Here is a 23,154-nt window from a genome sequence, read left to right as displayed (position 1 = left end):
TAATATATATTTAATATTTATAATTTTTTTATTTAAAATTTTAAATAATAAAAATATTTTTTTAAAAAAAAAATTATAACATCTTATGATACGTTATGATATCTTACGTCAAATTATAACTGTCTGCAAAGATGCCATAATATAGAAAGAATATTTTTGTTCAATCATTTTTTAATACACATTTAATACTTGCAGTTTCACTTTTTCGTCTGAAATTTTGAATAACGAAAATATCACTGATCTTTGAAAAAAATTATGATATCCTTTGGCATATTATTACATTCTACATCAAATTATAATTTTTTGCATGCAAGATATCATAATATAGACACAAAATATCATAATTTTTTTCAAAGAGAAAAAATATTTTCGTTATTTAAAATTTCAAATAAAAAAATAAAATTGTAGATATTAAATCTCAATCAGATAAGACAGTGTATTCTATGTCGGATCTTCTACACCGCTCGTAGTGCACAAAAAATTTTTCATGGATCATATCTTAAATCCTAACAATTTCTTTCTTTCAAAGTGAATATTGTACCCAGTGACTCTATCCTTGATGTGATCTCAACTTATCCTTTACCATTCTTATATTCAAGTTTAAACCCTATACTTCTGCCTATTTTCTTCGCTTCAACATTTTCACATCGATTTTAGGTTTTTTTTTTTTTAGGTACCCATCCTATGCGTCAGATCAACGTAACTTGCTTTAGTAGATTATTCTTTTCATGTTTTCTTTTATCCAGCTGGTCCTCACTTATTGTTATCATGAATTTGGTTTTTGGTTGGATTTATTCTATATATTTTGATTTTTTTTTTTATTTTTTTCAAATTAATATCTGAACCCTTAAACATTTATTTATAAAATAATATTCCTAATTTTTTATTATTTATATTTATTTTATTCTATACTTATTTTTTTTAATTCTAGCTTAGCTGAGTCTAAATTATTTCTGGAGTCTTTGTTCTCAGAGATAGTTTGTCCATCATATCATTATATGTTAAATTTCTTCGGTGATTAACTTCTGGCTTTTTTGCTTTCCTTCTGTCCTTACAGAAAATTATTTCTTTATAATACGCCTAACATATCTAGAAATTTCACTTCTGTATGATACCACTAACCTATCTAGAAACGGGGCGGTCACAGCTAAGACTCTACCGAAACTGATATGACATCCACCAAACAAAGATGTGGTCAGAAGCCCAACTTTCAGACTACACATTTTCACTTCCAAAGTCACGAAAAGATTTTTTTAAGCAACATCAAATATGCCCAAAGAAGAAGAAGAGAGGATTGTACGCAAGCGGAGGAACAGAGAGAGAGGGCAGATATATATATATATATATATATATATATATATATATATATATATATATATATATAAACAAAGGCTGCTGATAATCTGGGTAGGTTGCTAAATAAATATTATAAATGATAATTATTAAGTCTTGTTGACTAATTATTAGGCAAAATCAGTGATTAATATAGAAGCATCAAAAGCAAAACTACTCACAACACTAAGTACGGTTGAGGAGAAAAAGATAAAAAATGAAGATCACATACAATGAAATTAAGCAACATCAACATAATCTGGGGAAAAAAAAAAACTGAACGGAAAAATAAAAAATAAGGAAAAAAATAAAGTGATAAAGAAAAAAAAATAAGTGACATTCACAAAAACTTCAATTAAATCAAACTCATATTACTCAAACTTAATATAGTGATACTCAAACTGCATCAATATATTAAAAGAATACTAAAACAGAGAAAATACGAAAAATATGAAAGAACATTGATCAAGGAAACATAGAAGAGCCAAGGGTAACGTAAGATTCACAGCATTCAAGAGGCAATATAGATAACACTAAAAGACCTCAGATGTTGAAACTAATCTTACATGAAATATTTTTAAAAAAGGCAATAATAAACAGGAAAAGATAATTTGAGGGACATGACACAAAGCCTTAATCATCTACAACATTCAGTTTGGCACTGCAAAAAAAAAAACAAAAAGCCTGAAAATATTTAATATAGTGAGAACAAACAAAACCTTCTATTTTCTTGTTAGAAGAAATAGAAGAAACAAGCCAATGTCGATAAAACAGAAAGAAAGAACCAAACCCACAAAAGAAGAAATGAAACCAAAGAGAGAACAGAAAAACTAACAACTTCTTAATTAAACTGAGTAAGAACATACAATTGAGATCTTCAATGGCCGGCTGAAATATTGAGATCATGAGAGCTTCAATGAACAACAAAAACACTAAGACATGCCTCCAATTTTCAGTGTTTGGTTGGTTCAGTAAGGAAGTAGCTGAATATCAATAAGAACATGTTTTATCTTAATAAATCATTAAAGATAAATGTGAAAAGGGGGAAAAAAACTGGATGAAACAAATTGCTGCTTTTTTTTTTTTTTTTAATGGGGAGAAATTAGCTCACCTGGATGATGAGATTACAGATGCCGGTCTTTCTTGAAAGAGGGCATGAACAGGATCACATAATTTGAACAGATTTAATCTACCGGGGGTGTGATTTGTAAATTTAGAACCTTCTCCATTTCAATGAGCAACAAGAGTTTAAAAGAAGGGATTAGAAATCAAATAGAGGTAAAATGGCAGTGTTGTGCCAGATTTCCGACGATCCTCGCTGGAGCCAATTTCAAATGGGACTTGTTTTGCAGGAATGCAGCTCCGATGATCTCCAATCTGCTCCAGCTATATTCGTACGCGGCAACAGAAGATTCTCGACCGCGTACGGATATAGCTAGAGCAAATCGGAGACCACCAGAACGATGTTCCTGCAAAATAAGTTCCGATCGAAATTGACTTTGACGAAGATCTTTCAATGATCAGGAATCTAACACGACAGGCAGATTAAGGAACAAACCGAATGTGGATAGCATGATCCAGTGAAGCGAACTTGCGGTCAACAAGGCAGAGAAAGGTAATTGATATAATTAAAAAAACTATCTGACCCCCTTCTTCAAGGGAATCATCAAAACATTTATGAACATGGTATCTGCTTATACCATTCCTACCCGTTTGGTAAGAAATATTTTCCTTCCTGAAGTCCTTCCCAGGCCTTGAGCTTATAAGAATAATGGGAAGAAAGTAATGGAACTTCTATGCCATGCTTTGAAAAAAAAAAAAAGGCACAACAAACAAGTACTAAATAGTCAAAGAGCAGCAGAACAGTGCTTACATACATATGTATGCATACGCTTAGACATAAACACATACATGAATTCATTTACTTTTATCAGACTACTATATAGGATTATAAATCACTTCAACAACATCAATTCATTTGGAAACATGTTCATCATCATCTAGCATGTGACAGGAATAAACTAAGCACATGTTTGAATAGGTTAATTAGAGCAAGCATGCCCACCACTTCGCATGTCAAATTACATTTATCAGTAAGCAGATTTTTGTTTAATGAACTGCACAATAACAGCCAATGATATTTTGAAAGAGGGAAAAAATAAAAAGAAAAAGGAACGACCAATATACACTGCAAGAAGTCATATGCACCACTTTTAACATACCAAATCACCATTCAAGTGCCTTAAAATGGATAAGAAGATAGATACAATTAAAAGAACAAGTCACTAAGCACATGGGAAAAGAACAAGTCTTGACGGAGTAAATGGCTGAAAAAGAGGGGATGAGGAACTGCTCACCTTGACAAAGAGAGTCTTGATGCCCAAAAGCATTTCATGGGAGAGGGCGATTGATCGCCCCGAGAGTCTTCTCGGCGTGGAAGACAAGGAGGGTTGATCAAAGGGATCAGATATCTTTTAACGGAGAAAAAAAGGTCAGGGATAGGGATCGAGAGTGGGTGGATACCGTCGTGGAAAAGAAAAACGAGAGCAGACTCGGGCGCTCAAGATCCCACATTGGGCGCTGCGAACAGCGGAGCGAACGACGGCCGTCGCCATAGCGCTTGGCTACTCCGTTGGCCGACTCAAGAACTCGAGGTGGGGGGGAGGGAGATGAGGAGCCGTGAGGCCGCCATTTTATATGTGTAGAGGCGGTGTAGACGAGTGCGTAGAATTGACGCGTACGTAGAAGGGCATAAATACGATATGAAGATCTCTACCGTCCGCGTTGACAACGCGGATCCATCTTATCCGTTACCATGTGGCGTCGCAACGGCCGGGTGTGATGCCAATGCTCGACGCTTCTAGCAGTATGGACGGAAGATCCGAATTCGGCATGGGTTGCGTGGCGGAAGATTACGTTTTCGTTTGGAACGGCGTTGAGATTCGATTTTGTGGTGGATTTTTGTCGACGGATGGCGGGAGGGGCGGCTCTGTAAGGCTGCGGCTCCTCCAAAGCACCGCAAATTCCGAAACTCCAAGGAGACGGCGAGAAGAGAACTCCATCCCAAACGTGATCGAGGCCAAGGGGTTCTTAGCCGAAGGAGGCGGCCTCGATGGATCCCCAGGTCCTCGTCGCTCTTTCCCTCTTTGTCGTCGGCTGATTGATTATCTCAATTGGTACGCAAGGGTTTACATGAGCACCGCAACAAGAACGACCCTTTATTAGCTTCATGTCACCGTTTACTGTTTGTGTATAATTTCTTGGGTTTTAGGAAGAATTACAATATGGGGCAGTTCTTGATTGCGTGATCTCCTGGCTTGTAACTGGTTCCTAATTCTTTTTCCCCGTCTCTTAAAGATTTCGTCGCATGGGGTTGGATTCTTCGCTTTTGCTGTTTTGATATGACTGCATGTTGTTTCTCTTGTTTTTCCGGTAGATTTGGGATTTGTTTTGGTAGTGTAGTTTTGTTTCGTTGATTTGGCCTTTCTTTAACCCATGAACTGCTGCGTCGTACTTTTTGGTGCTTCTTTGTTTAGCTCCTGTTGATAATTTAATTTGTTTGCGAGTTGTTCGTGGTACTTATTAATCGGAGTAGTTAAGTACTAGGGAAAGAAGAGAAAAAGGAGTGATTCTGGCATGTTGAGGTGTTAGTCTGTTCTTTCGTTATGTCTCTAGTCTAGTTGAAAAAGAGAAGGGTTGTCGACATAGGATGAAGGAAAGTTTTGAGAACCTAGCGCAAGTGTCAGGGCTTACAGTAGAAACTCAGGTGTTGTAAGTCACTGAGATGAATATTGCAGATAATTATGTGGTTATTAATAACAATGGCAGTATAGAGTTATTCTGATTTTTGTATGTATCTTCAAACTAGCATTCCCTTTGGTAAACCTCAGGATAGCATCATATTTTTGTTTGAATATGCATGGATTATTCTTCTCCATGTTTATTTCCGAGATTGGAAAATATACCATGGTTCGTACAATGTGTTTATAACTGCATGTCTCTTTCATGCCGCACAATGCTTTTGGGAACATTCAGATGGTAGTTGGCTGGATTGGAGTACACCCACATGGTGATTAAACTGAAAACTATTATGATAGATGTGCACTCTAATTGTTTGTCTCATTGTGGTTTGTGGGTGACTAAGAAAACGTCATGACTGGGGTCAGGATAGATGGTGCATGTGAAGCCCAAAATAGTTTATCAGGGCATTGAAAGGATCTAGCACCTTTTTAAATGTGAAATTGAGATTCATATTTGAACTATTGGAGATCCAAGAATTCACCAGTACTCATGCAACAGAAGAGGTCTACATACAGCATTATTGGGTCATGGTCATTTTATTGCATGATCCAGTCATTTAGCTGGCTATTTTGCACTTACTCTGTGGTCTTGGGTGCTGGCTGAAATCTTGATGGAGTTACATGTGCCCGTGTTGGCTTTTAATTCTCTTATGCGGTAAAAGGCAACTTATAAACATGATGTCTCACTAAATCTTGTGACATCTATGTAGTGCATTGCTGGCATATGACATTGCAAATACATGTCTAACTGTCTTATGATAGATTATCATCATACCAGCATGGGCAAAAGTTCCATAAAACTACGCATATATAAATGTAATCATGCATAAATTTGTCAACCATTAGACTGTATGAACTAGTTAATGGCAACCTTGTTTTATGATATGGTATATCATAATAAGTAGTACAGGTGTGACATTTTTCAAGAAGTTTGTTGATAGATTGGATCATTAATAAGTAGCATTTGAAAATGCTGAATGTCAATAATTGTATTAAAGTTTCTCTTTTTTTTTTAATTAAAAAAAAAGGATCCAAAGCATACAGCTTCCAACTGAGGCTGGATTTCTAACCTAGACCTGCTAGCTTATCCACAACAACTCCAAGAAGAAGAAGAAGAAGAAGAAGAAGAAGGGATACCGGTCCCACTTTGTTTGATACAAATTTGACTCAACCCAATCCTGAACTGGTCATAGGAGGGTTTGATTTGGGTTGAGCATTTGGGCACAGGCATGTCATGTTTTGAGAAAAATTTGGAATGGATTTTTCTCCGGAGCCTAATGGTACCTCTGGTGCTCTGAATATGTGTGCTTTTTGTGATTCTAAGTCATCTTCCCAATCTTTAGATGCTTGATTTTTACAGCTAAACTTCTGTTTCTCTGTAGTTTTATTAGGCCTGTAATAATCGGTCTTTGGGCCTTAAGCCCAGCCCAGAAGCCCATCAAAAAGAAGAAGAAGAAGAAGAGAGAAATCGAGAAGAAGACTCCCGATAGGAGTCTTCTTCTCCGATGAGCCGCGATGGAATCGGGAGTCCTAGGACCACCAGAGGTCCTAGGGCTCTCTATAAAAAAGCCTTCCCCCTTCCTAAGAACCCCCCACCGGTCTTCCTCCCTCTCTTCCACCCTGATTTCTCCGATTGAAGCTGCGGCCCCTCGACTCGTGCTCACAGCGATTTCTCGCTGGCGTGGTCACCGGAGCTCGAGGTAGTCCCTCCTTCCTCTTCCTCTCTCTTCTCTCTTCTTTCCCATGCTTATGGGCACGACTGCCGGCGACAGGTGTCGTCGGATTTCGTCAGAGAAGAAAGCCCATGTTCGGCCTCTTCTTTTTCTTGATTTTTATGGCACCGACGGTCACCGCCGACCACCGGCCTTGACTTCTTCGAGCTCGGGAGGGTCGCCCCTCGCCGCCGGCCACCGTCGTGCAGGGTATGATCGTGATCGGCCGGTCAAAGGCAAGGGGACCTCTAGGTTCCCTATTTCAGTCAAAGAAGGCCACGGAAAGAAGGAAAGAAAAAGAAAAGAAAAAAAAAGGAAAAGAAAAAAAAAAGAGAGAAAAAAAAATGAGAGAAAGTTTCTCTCATCTCTCTCTTAAGTCTAAACCATTGCTTTCTCTCTCTAAAATTGGACTTTCTCTCTCTGCTTTCTCTCTCTAAAAATTTTCTCTCTCCTCCTTTCTCTCTCTAAGAAGTCCTATGGATCTCCTATTAGGTCATCTTTTTCACTCCTACAGACCTATGATCTTGAATCGATTTAGATCCGAAGAAGAGATTTATTGGACTGATCATTAAGTCAGTCATCTTCTTATATTATGTAATTTTATTAAATATATGAAATAAAATTTAATGATGATTTAATATTTTAAATAGGACTGTCTAATTTATTTAAGGAAGATTAAAAGGTCTAGGACGATCGAGATAAGTAGATCTTACGCTCCTTATTTATTTTTAAATCTTCATGATTTTCATGCATATGATCTCTTATCGATGAACTCATATTTTTCGTAAAATAGGGATCAGCATATGTGATATGAAAAAGTATGTTTTATTATGAGCATTGATTGTATGAATGTATTTTATAAAAAGTTAGATGATTATGAAGCATGAAATTTTATTGTTTTCCATCTATGTATATGTATGTTTTAAGAAAAAGATATAATGATTTCAAAAAGACTCTCAGATGGCTATGAATGAATCCCTTCGGGAAGGTCGACATCCGGAGCTAGCATCCACACGAAACATTGTCCTGCCAGCGGATATAAAGTTGGCACATAAATCAAGAACTCTGTCGATTAAGAAATATGGTCCTGTCACGGGTATAATAGTGACCTTAGCACGAATATCTAAAAGCAATGTTTTGAAACATGACACGGATACATGACAAGAATGATTTATGATTCATGATTGTGAAATATACATGATTTTATGCATACATGATTGGTTTATGATTCGTTTTATTATATGCTCTATGAAATATTTTATTTTGTATTATCTGTTATTTTTTAAAGGTTGCATTATCATGAAAAATTTATGCTTGATCCGATAAGAAAATGCAAGTTCTACTTACTGAGCTAGTGTAGCTCATATTTTTTTTTGTTTTCTTTTTGTTTGAACGGAGGAATAAGGTTAGGACCGGCAAAAGGAATTCAGATTTGGAGATCTGCGATGCAAGTTTGAAAATTTTGTAGATGAGGTTTAGATATATGATGATCATAAACTTATAGTAAATAATTATAGATTTTGAGATATGGATTTGTATTTGATTTTGAATTTAGATGCTCTGAATTAATATTGGTTTAATTATCTGATGAATAAAATAATTGAATCTTTTATTTGATGGATTTTAGATGATTATGATGGATTGGCTTCGTGTTATCGTGGGTTCCATCCCTTGGTAGCATGATCATGTTATGTCCCGAATTTGAGACATGACATTTTATGGTATCAGAGCTTAGGTTATGATCAATTGGGATTATGATATAAGTGATTAGGATATGATAGAATAATAACAGAGCTTAGGTTTAAGATCACTGAAATTATAAAGTGATATCAAAACTTTATGTATGATCAATAAGATATGACAGAGTGGTGTATAATGGATAATATCAGAGCTTAAGATTATGATCATTAAGGATGTGATAGAATGATATAAAGTTTAGGTTATGATCTCTAGAGAATATGACTTAAGTGGTATTTGAACTTAAGGTTATCATTATTCGGGATTGTGACTTTAGTAATATTTGAACTTGAGGCTAAGATCATGAGGAACATGATAGATATAAAAGAAAAGATTCAATAATTTGATTTCGAACCAATAGGTATTATGATGAAATTTATGCATCAGTGGCATATGATGTCTATAATAGAATTGACGAGTTATATCTTGGATTTCAATTAGCAGGGTTGACCTGAGTACGAGAAGTATTGACTCTAGAATGAAGTGGGAGATATTGATATATTATGTTGGGTATATTCAATGACATTGGAATGCTAAACCTATATGGATAAAGGATATGATAACTTTACTGATTTTGATGTTAATTTTTTTCGCAAAGAAAGGTTGGTTTGGAAGTTGTCTAAATGATTGTAAGGTAAATCGAAGGTTAACTCAAATTAATTTTAGACATATTGGATTCTTGAGGAGTGATGAAGTTTATGTAATAAGTTCAAACATAGAAGATGGATGAAGATTTAATTTTGATATGCTACGCCTAAGAGATAGTAATGACAAGAAAATCTTAAATTTTATCTTAAATTTTATATGAAATCTGAAAGTTGGATCTATCTTTGATTGATTTAACATACAAAGATATTTTTATTTTTGATAGATTTAGATAATTTGGTAAGTTGAGATCAGAGTGCGCAGCAAAAGCGTGGTGGTCTGAATTGATTAGAAATATTAATTCTTTAAATTAAAAGATATTATGAAATATATTAGTTGTAAATAAAGAAGGATTTTACTGATAATAAAAGGATGCTAAAGAGAAAATCTATCTGATCAAGAAAAGACTCAAGGCAGCACATGATAGATAGAAGAGTTGGGCAGATAGAAAAAGAAGAGAATTAGAATTTCAGGTCGGTGAGCATGTTTTTCTAAAAGTATCATTTACAAAGGGTGTCATGAGGTTTGGGAGATATGGCAAGCTGAGTCAGTGATATATTGGACCTTTTGAAATTTTGAGCCGAGTAGGAGATGTGCTTACTAATTAGCTTTACCATCATATTTATCCAAAGTGCACAATGTCTTTCATATTTCACTACTGAGAAAATTTGTACCTGATCCAAATAATATGGTAAAGTATGAGCCATTGCAAGTTCATGAAAACTTAACCTATGAAGAGTTTTTCCTCCGAATTATCGATTGAAAAGAGCAAGTTCCAAGACGGTGCATCATTCCATATGTGAAGATTTATTGGAGTAATCATGAAGAGAGAGAAGCTATATGGGAGCTTGAAGATGATATGAAGTCAAGATATCCTCACTTATTTGAAAATAAAGATACGTTAAGTTTCGAAGACGAAATTTTTTTTAAGGGAGGTAGAATGTAATAATCGGTCTTTGGGCCTTAAGCCCAGCCCAGAAGCCCATCAAAAAAAAAAAAAGAAGAGAGAAATCGGGAAGAAGACTCCCGAGTCTTCTTCTCCGATGAGCCTCGATGGGATTGGGAGTCCTAGGACCACCAGAGGTCCTAGGGCTCTCTATAAAAAGGCCTTCCCCTTTCCTAAGAATCCCCCACCAGTCTTCCTATCCGATTTCTCCGATTGAAGCCACGGCCCCTCGACTCGTGCTCACCGTAATTTCTCGCCGGCGTGGTCATCGGAGCTCGAGGTAGTCCCTCCTTCCTCTTCCTCTCTCCTCTCCCTTCTTTTCCGTACCTGTGGGCACAACTGCCGGCGACAGGTGTCGTCGGATTTCGTCGGAGAAGAAAGCCCCTGTTCAGTCTCTTCTTTTTCCTGATTTTTATGGCACCGATGGTCACCGCCGATCACCGGCCTTGGTCTCTCCGAGCTCGGGATGGTCGCCCCTCGTCGCTGGCCACCGCTGTACAGGATATGGCCGTGATCGGTCGGTCAAAAGCAAGGGGACCTCTAGGTTCCTTGTTTCGGCCAAAAGGCCACGGGAAGAAGGAAAGAAAAAGAAAAAGAAAAGAAAAAGAAAAAGGAAAAGAAAAAAAAAGAGAGAGAAAAAAAAATATGAGAGAAAGTTTCTCTCATCTCTCTCTTAAGTCTAAACCATTGCTTTCTCTCTCGAGAATTGAATTTTCTCTCTCTATTTTTTCTTTAAAATTTTCTCTCTCTAAAAATATTCTCTCTCCTCCTTTCTCTCTCTAAAAAGCCCTATGGATCTCCTATTAGGTCATCTTTTCCACTCCTAGGGACCTATGACCTTGAATCGATTTAGAGCCGAAGGGGGAGATTTATTGGACTGATCATCAAGTCAGTCATCTTCTTATATTATGTAATTTTATTAAATATATGAAATAAAATTTAATGATGATTTAATATTTTAAATAGGACTGTCTAATTTATTTAAGGAAGATTAAAAGGTCTAGGACGATCGAGGTAAGTAGATCTTACGCTCCTTATTTATTTTTAAATCTCCATGATTTTCATGCATATGATCTCTTATTGATAAAGTCATATTTTTCATAAAATAGAGATCAGTATATGTGATATGAAAAAGCATGTTTTATTATGAGAATTGATTGTATGAATGTATTTTATAAAAAGTTGCATGATTATGAAGCATGAAATTTTATTGTTTTCCATCTATGTAAATGTATGTTTTAAGAAAAAGATATAATGATTTCAAAAAGACTCTCAGATGGCTATGAATGAATCCCTTCGGGAAGATCGACATCCGGAGCTAGCATCCACACGAAACATGGTCCTGCCAGCAGGTATAAAGTTGGCATATAAATCAAGAACTCTGTCGATTAAGAAACATGGCTCTGTCATGAGTATAATAGTGATTTTAGCACGAATATCTGAGAGCAATATTTTGAAACATGACACGAATACATGACAAAAATGATTTATGATTCATGATTGTGAAATATACATGATTTTATGCATACATGATTGGTTTATGACTCGTTTTATTATATGCTCTATGAAATGCTTTATTTTGTATTATCTGTTATTTTTTAAAGGTTGCATTATCATGACAAACTTATGCTTGATTCCATAAGGAAGCTCAAGTTCTACTTACTGGGCTAGTGTAGCTCATATTCTTTTTGTTTTCTTTTTGTTTGAACAGAGGAATAAGGTTAGGACCGGCAAAAGGAATTCAGATTTGGAGATCTGCGATGCAAGCTTGGAAATTTTGTAGATGAGGTTTAGATATATGATGATCACGAACTTATAGTAAATAATTATGGATTTTGAGATATGGATTTGTATTTGATTTTGGATTTAGATGCTCTGAACCAATATTGGTTTAATTATCTGATGAATTGAATCTTTTATTTGATGGATTTTAGATGATTATGATGGATTGGCTTCGTGTTATCGTGAGTTTCATCCCTCAGTAGCATGGTCGTGTTATATCTCGGATTTGGGGCGTGACAAGGCCTGTCATTATTTGTCATGCTTCTTCACTTTCTCTTATCGTTGCAAGAAGTCATCAAATAAATTTATATATCTCTTGCCAAGGTCTTGTATCACTTGGATCTGTTTCAAGTTAAGTTTAATTTTGCAGGTGATTTTCCATCAAGGAAATCAAGTTAAGTTTCATTTGGGTCTATATCACTTTATTCTAGAAAATCAAATTTAGGCTGCTCCATCAATCTTAATTTTATAAGAAAATGATTCTGGCACCTTAAGGTTTCCCATTAGTTTTGAGAACATATATAGAGAATGGAAAATACACAAATGTGATCTTTCATGTTTCACTTTGTATGGTGTTGCTGTAGCTTTTCCTGTCTATTTATCGCTGAAAGATATTCTTCTTGGTGCTGTTTGAGCTCAAGCACCATTAGAATGTTAAAAAGATGGAGGGTCTAATGAGTGAGAATAGAATAAATAATTCATAGATCACACCAATTTGAGCAATATCACACTTTTTTGTTGTCTAATGCCAAAGGTGGCAATTTATGGCTCGACCCACAACCAACCTGAATTTAGTGGGTTCAAGTTTGGCATTTAGGGGTTCAGGTCATAAATGGGTTGACCCGACTTGACTTGTTTATTAATTGGTCAGGTTGAGGTTGAAAGTCCTGACTTGTTTAACACATTTTGACCTGTTTGATAGTTGGGTGTGGTTAACTCAGATATGAAAGGCTAATTCTAAGAAACATTGATATAGGATCCTGCTTAGGGACTACTAAGAAACATATGAAAGGCTATTTGTAATAGTAGAATAATCTTGGTTGTATGATTATGAATTCTTGATCATGATCATTTCCAATGTCTTGGCAAATGCTAATTTCTAGATATGGTTCGTTAGAGCTACACAAACTGTCGCAAAATTAAATTTGGGTAAAGATGTTATTGGTCTGTTGCCTGATGTGTCATCCTCCTGTTTGATTACTTAACTTTTGAATTTCAGATCGATTTCATGCAGAATGTAGTACTCATATTCTGCCTCTCCATCCTATCTTGACATGGACCTTTTGTTGATCAGAGTAGCTTGCAACTTAATCAATACCTTAGCGCATGCAAATAAAATTCTAAAAAGAAATCAGCATGGCTTCAATAATGTCAATATATTCAGTTCTTGGGGTTTTCTTTTTACATATGAGTGGGAATTTTTTGTGTGTTCACAATAATAACTGACAGATTTGCTTCTGTGCAGCTTACCTGTTTCCAAGCAGTTTAGATCCCAATATACAAATGCTTACTTGGATCAGGTTCTTTTATGAAGGTGACGTTAAGTTACCAATAGATACGAATTAGTCTGAGTGTTCTGATTCTTACTGTTTATTCTTTTTTTTTCCTTTCTTCTTCTTCTTCTTCTTCTTTTGTAAAGGCAGTTGCTGGAGTTATGTCTTTTCTGATATTGCATGAATGCTACCTCTAGCATTTGATTATGTGGGTCAGGAGCAAGCTGTCAAAGCAGTTTTGTTTGACATGACTTTCATGTCTGCATGGTTATGTAAGCAGCAAGCAACTTAAAATCCTTCTAATGTCCAAAGGAAAGACAAAACATTTATTCCAGTACCTTTTTATGGCTAGTCAATTATGCTATCCATCCTGTGAGTTGTTATTGTGTGTAAGCATCTTGCTGATAGATATTCTACACTGGTGCCTAGATCAGCTGTCCACTTTTTTCCAAGTCAAATTATACCTAACCATAAAGTACTAACTTTCGGGCCAATTGTTAGGATTGATTTTATGGTACCTCATTATCCAATCACTTGTATTAAGGGCCCTAGCATTAATACAAGCTTCTTCAAATTTCTTATTACTACTTCAGTTTCTGTTAGCTCAGGTCTTTTCATCCTCTTTCGAGACCAACTAACATATATCGAGACACCTTTCCTTGCTGAGGTTGCTCAGAGTCAATATACTTGATACTAGAGTTTTTTTTGGTGAAATGTTTCATAGTGATTAAAATTTGTGCATGACTTCACTTAACAAGATTATCAAAGTTCCTGAGAATAGTTGCATAGCAAATATGGGATGCTGTTTAACAAATATGTGCCTTCAATGATCTTTAATTCTTAGCATCAGGAACATTGTAATGCTATTTCCCTCCTGAAAGTGAGCTTCCTAGTTAACAATCCTTGGGGGTGGAGAGGGTGTGCTCTTGTTTTGGTTTTTAGCATGAGGAAGACTTATGACAACAGGGAAATGACATGGTAGCTGGACTAGAATGTTAGGGTGTTTGAATTCTAGCCAATATTGTTTCTGAGAACAGAACTATTCAGGTGTGAGTTTTGGCATAACAAATTTTTAGATTGTTACCAAATGGCTATTTGACTACATGATATGGTCATTTGGCTTAGTCTGGCGTTGAGAGTTAACTGCCAGGAAATTGGGAATCACCATCCTTGCAGATGGCAGTCTTTTTTCTTTTCTACATTATGTTTCCTTCTTTGGTAAATGGATATTGACTCCATGCCTTTGAGGTCTCGAAGAATGTTGCCAGCTGTGTCGCGACCATGATCTAATAGATCTAAAAATGGGTACCTCATATTTTAATTGAACATTAGATGTCAAACTGCTGTCCCTAGAACTCAAGTGACCCTCTTTAGCTCAGTACAATTGTTTTAAGTTATGCATGTCAACTATTTTTCTGCTCCATCTTTTTTAACAGTTTATCTTTTATTTTTAATGTGCCTTTGAAATTGCTCATTGTATCGGTAGCTTATATTTCGTAGAAATCATCTGCCAGAGGAGATGAGCTTGTATCTCAGAATGGTTCATTTCTCATCATAATAGAACATGTTATGTTTATTCCAAAATCTAGACGTGTTCTTCCTACCTTGCTGCTACATTTAATATCATGTACCGGAATCTCTCTATCTTGATATGTAGCTGATGGGAATTTTGTCGCTTCTCCAGAAGTTAAATTTCTACATTCAATACTCATTATATTCATACCTTTTCACAAAATATGGTCCAAATTTTTCTGACTTTTGCTGATAGGGCCTCTGTGTCAGCCTGCATCTAATGAATTGCCATGGCAAAACGAGCAGTTTATTTCAGGTTGAACTGTGTATGAGATTGCTGATTTACCCAAACACATCACAACTGATGAAGAATTGGGTCAAGTTTGGAAACCATTGGTTTCTCTAATATACCACACGATCAGACTCAGATCATGGAACACACTATCAGCTGTTTACAAAGAGCTCATTCTTCTCTCGATGCACCATGCCAAACTGGACATTTGTTTGCAAAATATTGACTCATTTGATGTCACAGGAAGCCTATCCATTGGGATGTAGCTCTTGGAGATTGCAGCTATGCTCGGTGCTTTCAGAATGTTGATTATCAAAAATAATAAAGTCTTGTATAATTGCAACAAATACATGTTTAGATGATTGTTTGATAAACATTTAATGCCTTACCTAAGTGATGCTTTCTCATATCCTGAAAAGAAACATTGGAAAAGGTAATGCTTAGCAGGTGCAAGCTTCTTGTGAGAACGTGTCCAAATTAAGCTGCCTAATTATTTATATCGCTTGGATGATATTGTACATCCATGCAATTTTACACTTGCTTGGAACACTGATTTGTTTTGAAGGTGGAATCAAATTTGAGTCCCAGAAATCAAGCTTTTGACTCATGTTATCTGTTCATCATTCTTGTTCCAAAATAAATTTTATGCCTGATGTGCTAATTGGAGGAAGGTTTAACTACTCGACCTCACCAAAATATCAAAACCCTCATCGACTGCCATGCATATAAATTCTGTTGACTCAAATGTATCTTCAAACTGACCTTTAATCTTGCCGTCACTCTGCACTGGCAGTGCTAGAATGGAGAAAGGAGACATGTTCATACAAGTGCCAAACAATGGATATATCAATCTCAAGAGGAGTGACATTTATTCAGAATTTTTTGACTTTGAAGATCATCTACTAAAAATACAGCGGTTGAACTCGACGCTAAACATCCAGTGCTAGGTGATGGATCTGGTACAAAATAATGACAACAAACACTAACAATAAACCTTTTATGCCTTTTTGAGGTTGGATTTAGAAAATTTCGCCATCTGGCTGGATTAGGGGATAGATTTCTTGGTTAACAGAAGAGTTTGCTAGACCACCTATAGAACAAAAGTCTTCTGAAATCTGCTAATCATTTCTCTGACTATGGTTTTATTTAGTCAGACTTATCCAGCTACTTCCAGATTTTTCAGTCCCCTCATCTTCATTTTGACCCTTAAAATTTCCACCATGTCTACTTATAATTTCACCAATAACTGTAATATTTCTTGTTATAATAATATGCTTACCTTAATATTTTTGTGTTGAGCTCATCTTTCATGCCTGCACTCTAGATTTAATTTTTTTCCTTTTTCGGACTTTTCCATAGTTCTTGGCATATTATATTTAAATTTCCTCAATTTAGTACTATGCCGCATGCATCAATTACAAGAGAACCCAGTTCTCATTTTCAGTACCACATCTACCCCTCATCTACCAAGTATTATCTATCTCTAACAAACCCCCAATTCTTTTATATAGTATATCTAGCGTTACAACCTCTTAATGTTCGATTTTTATTATGCTCTATTTCCACTAAATTTTCATTTAAAAAGTATTACATGAATATGTTCTACCATGTTTATGATTATTCGGTTATTTTTTAATTAATTGCTTCTTAGGCCTTTATACTATAGTGCACTCATTGACGGTTTGATATAACATTCACTGCATTTCTTGTTTCATCAATTCAAGTTATATCACGAGCAAATAGCATGCATAAATGCCTTTTTCCTTGACATGACCATTCAGATGTCTCTGATAAGTGTGACATTAAACAATCTAGTTACTTTTGACAGTGGTTTTATGTTAAATAGGACAAAATTCTGGCATTGTCTTCATATGATTTGACATCATTCCTAGTTTTTGGTCAAGTTTGGGTAGAAAATGGAGCTTTCTTGTAGATGAAATAGCAGAGTGTGCCAAGGTACCCGACTGGAGAGAAATAGCAGAATGCTTTATTACATTTTGTGCATTATAAAAAGCAAGTGCAGGGAGTGAATCTAACAATTTTGTGATCAAGTCATAAATTCGAACAAGAAGATGAGAGGGAAGAGAAGGGCTGCCCCAAGACACCTTACTGGAGTTGCATAGCAGGGTGCAGTGTCTATTTGGGTATCATAAGAATTAGGTGCGGGGGGTGAATTGAACAATCTTTTGATCAATTCTCAAATTTGAACACATGTGATGAAAAAGTATGAACAACTTTTCATACTAGATCCACCTAATGCTTGGACTACTGGGAGGAACAAAAGGTTGTGGTAGATAATTAGGTTGCAAATTAATGTCAGCTCTTTTGACTGACTGCTTAGTCCGAATTCATGATAGTTCCATTTCTTTTCAGAAGAAACATTTATGAATATTGGAATATTACCCTTAATTTTCTTTAAAAACTAAAATACCAAAATATGAGTTTAGCCTTGGTCTTGGTCATTGACTGCTGTCATTGGTGCATTGATGAAAGCCCAGGAAGCAAATGCTTTAGGTGAAGCACATGCTTAGGTACACCAATGGCAGTTGCCACATGCTATGCATTGAACTTACTCCAGTCTTACATTTATGAAATCTGAAAGAATTCTATGCAGTCCTTGACCTCTTGTGGAAACTGATTTTGGCTTTGATTACGATATATAGGTCTGCTGTTGATTTATGACAATGCATCGACATACAATTCAATGACACTGAATGCAGCTGGAGAACATGTCATATGTCGCATAGAATTTCAGTTAGAGACCAATCATACCAAAAGTATTTCTAGTCCTCTTCTTATCAGATTCAGAAGGATCCAATAAAGATTGGGGTATACCAGGCCCAATTTTACAAGTATGGGAGCTAGGACATACAGTTGCGTGGGTTTCTTTCTTTCATATAATGATAACTCTAACCCTTCTATATATACCGTGTCCAAAGATTACACTCTTATGTAGGAAATTGATCTTGATGTAGTGGGATAAAAAGATGAGCACACTTCGAAGCAAAGAGGAGAGCAAAAAGTCCTTCATCAACTAAAGTGGAAAGCAGCACTAAATTTTGCCGAACTTTATTGGGAAGAGGAGTCTCTTTGTTACATTTATAACAAGCTAGACCCTAGACTTTAGACTCTTCAAAGCAACATAATTACATAAAGCCATTCCTTAACCAATAAACCTATATCGAGAAAGAACTTAAGCTACTACCGTTAGCTATGGTGGCACAATTGAAAGAGCCTGCCTTTAAGCAAATGCTACAGTTATGGGCACAACTAAAAGTGCTGGGTATTCGTAAGTATCACAAGGATCCTTCTTTCTAAGATGCAGTTGCCTTTTTGCCCTGGCTGCTATGGAATAATGGAAAGGATCATCTGATATTCTGATACATGGAATTTTGGTCTTGTTAACATAATCCATAATTAATCCACAGGGGCATGGCCCAAACAAATAGTTGTTCTAATGCGTTCAAAGTCTCATCAAGTTGCCATTCCAGAATAAAGAAGCAACCAAGAAAACAAAGAGAAAGAGATGAACTCAGCGATATCACACTATTTTGTAATTCATCTTTTGACAGGCAAAGTTGGATGTGTTACTGCCAGTTTTTGAGAGGGACTGCGCAACAGTCAACCTGATGTCAGCCTTCCAACAAATTTCCAGGGGGTTTGCGTGCACAACGAGTCTTACCATTTGTGCCTGCACACACGTAGAGAGAGAGCACAGAGAATGTGGAAATGATTTAAAGTTTTCTGATAAATTTTAAAGCTTCATGGAAGAGCACAAACAAGTTGAAGTTGTCCAAAAGATTAAACATGAAAAGTATTCTAGTCTACTTAGAGAAAAATGCTCAAAGAGTGCTTTGCCTATATCAAACATATTTATGAAAGAATTTTAACCTCCCAAAGCGAGACCAGTTACATGCACACAATGGTCCCCAAAACAGTGTTCTAAATGGTACCGGTGGTGTTCAAGAGTTGGTTAGTATATCATATATTTTGTTTGTCAGCTACATTGATATGGTTGTGCGGAATGTTAGGTGAAACTTGGAGCTCAACGACATTACTTTTGTCCTAACAAAAAAAAGAAAAGAAAAGCAAAAGAGACATTGCTTTTGAAATAAGATATTCTCTCTCCCACAACCAGTTTTTGCTGAGAAGAGTTCTATCTCTCTTGGAACTCACAATAATGGAGAATGTTTGTCTGCGACAATAGCATGTCATACCATATGGAATGCACTTTCTTCATAAGGTACTAGCATTTCCAGTTATGCTATTTAAGCAGTGCATCTCGGGGTATGAGATCGATGTCTATTTGAAGTATTTGTCACGAGGAAAAGCTGGGGATGCAAGGATGGATGTTAGAAACATGGAAATCTTAAAAAAACCTGATAAATTAAGATATGTGGATCATCTTAATTGAATGGGGTATTTTCAAAATATATGCAGTATGAGATTCTCATCTCAACAAGCAAGCAATGGAAATCATCCCTAGTTGACAAATTTGCATGTAATCCACATGACATGGTGGATAAATTCAGATGTTTAGTTGGGGGAAGTTGAGATCTGAAATCGGAATGGGAATAGGTAACTTCCATTTCGATTTCATTTGGTTGGGAGGTGTTTCATTTCGATTCCGTTTGGTTGGGAGGAGTCTCATTTCGATTCCAATTTCGAAGTAAAATGGGAATGATCCAATCTACCTAAAACTCAATTCTTATTTGGGAGAAGTCCCATTTCGATTCGGGGCCAGAATGAGAATGACTCAATCTACCTAAGAATCAATCCCTATTCCTTACTAAGGATTCAAATTTTTATTTTGATTTCGATTTCAATCACGAACCAAACACTTCGAATGATTTGACCATTTCGATTCTGATTGCATTACACAGTAAAATGATCTTTTTGTGAATCATCGTTTATGTATACACCTAAACCACGAGAAATCAGAGAATGAAATCCTCAACAAAGCTCGTGACACTATCTCTAGCAAGAGAATCCGATCCATATATATATATTAATCTTGGCTTTGCTGACTGGCTCGGAGACAAGTTCTTATGTGATCTTCTTGACAGCCAATGTCGGACTATGATTCTGGACTCATGATGACTCGGAGAGGGGGATGCAGCGTACGGACCTTAATAACTCTTACTACAATCCAATCCCAGTACCCCACCCTCCATCCGGTGGACCCAGGTCTCCCACAAAAGAAGATCACACGGGGGCTCTTTTTCACTTTTAACACCCTTGAATCTTTCGGTTTTACCTTTTTATTGCGAGTTTTGGCAGCGAGAGATCATGTAACTCATTTCTTTCGGGGCGGGGGGGGGGCGGGGGGGATCATTTTATCTTACATCGTCGGGGAACATTTTGCAGCCGATGGCCTACCAATCTGGGCCGCACACTGGATGGGCCAAGTGCGATCACCGGATGATCTTGTGGCCAACGGATGGACTGGTTTAGTCCCGTCCATCATCGGGGAAAATGATCCTCATGATACGATCTTAATTATTTGATTAGTTACATTTTGGTTTTAATTTGTTTTAATCTAGAAATTTCCATCTTTTACAATAAAACGAAGAGGTTTTATTTTATTAATAATTTATGATCGGTATCAGACAAGGTTAATATTTGTTCCAAGGCTAATGCTTCATGTATCTACCAACGCACATGAAAAGTTTTCTAGGCCGATTTAATGTTCGCTTGGCAACTCAGTATTCAACCATCCTTGTATACCATACCAATTCTTATAATTGCATTGGATCCTTTCATATTATATATTTATATGGTAGAGGAAACTATCCAAAATTTACATCAGAAACTTTCTCCTGGAAGGTGGAGGGGTATGAGCATGCAGTACTGATCTATAGTTTAAGAAGATAATTCTTATGCTTTTTTTTTTTTGGTACTTTCTTTCTTACACTTATTTTCAGTATTACTTTTTTTTTTTTCCCACCTTGGATACCCAATGCACGCAGTTTATGGTCATAATTGAGTGAGATCTCTCGCACAATGGAAGAATTGGCAGGGATTCTTACTAATTTGAAGCTTTTTGGGTGCTAAACTTCACCTGAAAATGTGCTTTGAGGTATCCCAAATTCCTTGAATTAAGGAATTCATGAACTCCCAACAATCCAGAAGTGGGAGTATGAGGTGGTTGGGCTTCCAAACATGCCCTGCTATTTATTTTCATTCAAGATAGATCGATCATGCCTGAGATAGAATTTAGCTAGCTCATGTTCTTCTTTCCGTTCTTTGTTTTCTAACGGTTTGCAGTAATGTCTTTTACATTGCTCCTTCTAAATTACTGTATTACATCAGGAGTTATCCTCTATCTGAATGCTGTCAATCTTGGATTGGAGTGGGGATGTATGTGGCTCATCCAACTTAGCACTTGTTGGCACTACGTAGCAGTCACTCTCTTTATTAGATATCAGTCTTTATTCCGGGATTGTGCTCATCCAATCTAAAGACTTATTTTTCATACGATCATCATTTTAGATGTTTGATCTAAATAACTGGTGATGTATTTTTCTAGGACAAAATTCTCTGTGTGAGGGGGAGATCTAGAGAATACAATCTGTGGCGTCTAATTTATTTTGATTCGGTCTTTCCCTTTTATTTTGTACATATTGGTATATAAATGTAGATTTAGCCTGGTATCACCCCTTGCCTGCACTCACCATTCAATTATGTCGAAGTGATGGGCGAATTATTTTGGGAAAAGTGGAGTGCAGATTTAGGAATCTATCTAAAAGTTGCACTCTGAACCTTTTCAACATTACAACGTGCCATACAATGACTTTCGTCTTAAAAAAAAAAAATTCTCATAATCATCGGTTCTTTCAACATTATAATATTCACTTTTTGATATATTCTGGAGATTTTACAATCTTGCTTGTAAACACAAAATATTCAGAGTACCATTATGTTGCTACTTTGACTCTATTAAATCGACTATCATCAAAATAGGGCGATAAACTCATCGAAAATATTTTTCCTCAAGTCCTGCTATAGGCTTCATTATCTATTTTAATTGTTATAGGGAGCTGCTAAGGGCCTCAAGGCATGTCTGTCACGTGTGAATGACAGTTACCATGTTGCAAGCCTAAAAATATGTTAGCTTACATTGGGTTACATTTGTTCCATTTTTGCCTTATTATTCATTCATTGTCTGCCCATTTTAGTGCTTGAAATTCCCACTCATGAATTGAATATTTTATTAAGGTAATTTAAATGCTTCTTTTAGTACCTTGGACTCTGGTGTGAACTTGCTTTGAAGTAGGCTTTTCAAAGATGGGGGTTTCTTTTACTTTAGTTTGGTGCTTTTCCATAGATAAGACCCCAGCAAATAGACCTTGATCTTTATTTTTTGGTGGCATGTCTCTTAGCATTATCCATTGATTTGATTTGTTAATGGAATCATGGCTGTGAACATCAAACGTTAGCTTTTTTTTTTTCCTCATGGTCCTAGAGAAAGAAAAAAAAAAAAGGAGAAGCCTAGAAATGTTCTTTTGTCATAACCTGCCCTATCTTTTCCTTTTGTCTTTGATCATATGTTCTTCCTTTCTTCTCTTTCAAGATTCTATTTAACCTTATTCCCCAGCAAAAAGAGACCCAAATGCCCACCACTTGGAGAATCTCTCCACACATCCAACGAATTCTAGCTTTAAACAAGGAGAATGAATCTAACCAAGCAAATAACTTGGATGGAGAGAGAAAGAATTGAAAACCAAAGAGCTCCATGTATCAGTCCAAAAGTGTGAGATTTCTTTTCTGACTTCGTCTTTCTCTAAAGGTATGCAACCGGTCTCGCTAATTATCTCTTCTAATTAGTGTTTTTGACTTGTGAACCCTGAATAAAAGCAATTTCACACTTCAGATTTATTACCTCCAGCAAACTTGTGTGTTA

The 23,154-nt window shown here is 36.2% G+C and overlaps 1 protein-coding gene and 1 long non-coding RNA gene across 18 annotated transcripts; one reads left to right on the top strand and one right to left on the bottom strand.

Moving 5' to 3' along the window:
* Positions 1–1,373: 1,373 nt before the first annotated feature.
* Positions 1,374–3,811, bottom strand: LOC140859693 (uncharacterized). The gene is made up of 3 exons (XR_012143388.1): positions 3,690–3,811; positions 2,444–2,552; positions 1,374–2,315 (listed from the first exon to the last, which is right to left on the bottom strand). It is a non-coding gene; the product is annotated as an uncharacterized lncRNA (long non-coding RNA).
* Positions 3,812–4,034: 223 nt separating this feature from the next.
* LOC105050507 (uncharacterized) lies at positions 4,035–15,842 on the top strand. 17 transcript variants are annotated; one of them, XR_012143384.1, is made up of 4 exons: positions 4,317–4,456; positions 11,884–11,960; positions 12,107–12,195; positions 15,276–15,842. XR_012143384.1 is itself a non-coding variant. In XM_073261959.1 (3 exons), the coding sequence occupies exons 1-3, from the start codon at positions 4,174–4,176 to the stop codon at positions 15,515–15,517; spliced, it is 375 nt and encodes a 124-aa protein (XP_073118060.1). In that variant the 5' UTR covers positions 4,035–4,173; the 3' UTR covers positions 15,518–15,842. The 17 variants fall into 17 exon arrangements, 4 of the variants coding, with proteins under 4 accessions (XP_073118060.1, XP_073118059.1, XP_073118057.1 ...); XR_003801653.2 differs by having other exon boundaries at positions 4,369–4,508; XM_073261959.1 differs by lacking the exons at positions 11,884–11,960; positions 12,107–12,195 and adding an exon at positions 13,420–13,488 and having other exon boundaries at positions 4,035–4,456; positions 15,495–15,842.
* The last annotated feature ends 7,312 nt before the right edge of the window (positions 15,843–23,154 follow it).

This window comes from Elaeis guineensis, chromosome 8, assembly GCF_000442705.2.
Source record: "Elaeis guineensis isolate ETL-2024a chromosome 8, EG11, whole genome shotgun sequence".
In the NCBI taxonomy this organism is placed as follows: domain Eukaryota; kingdom Viridiplantae; phylum Streptophyta; class Magnoliopsida; order Arecales; family Arecaceae; genus Elaeis; species Elaeis guineensis.
Note: the sequence above shows the minus strand (reverse complement) of the source record. Positions and strands in the feature narration are given on the sequence as shown.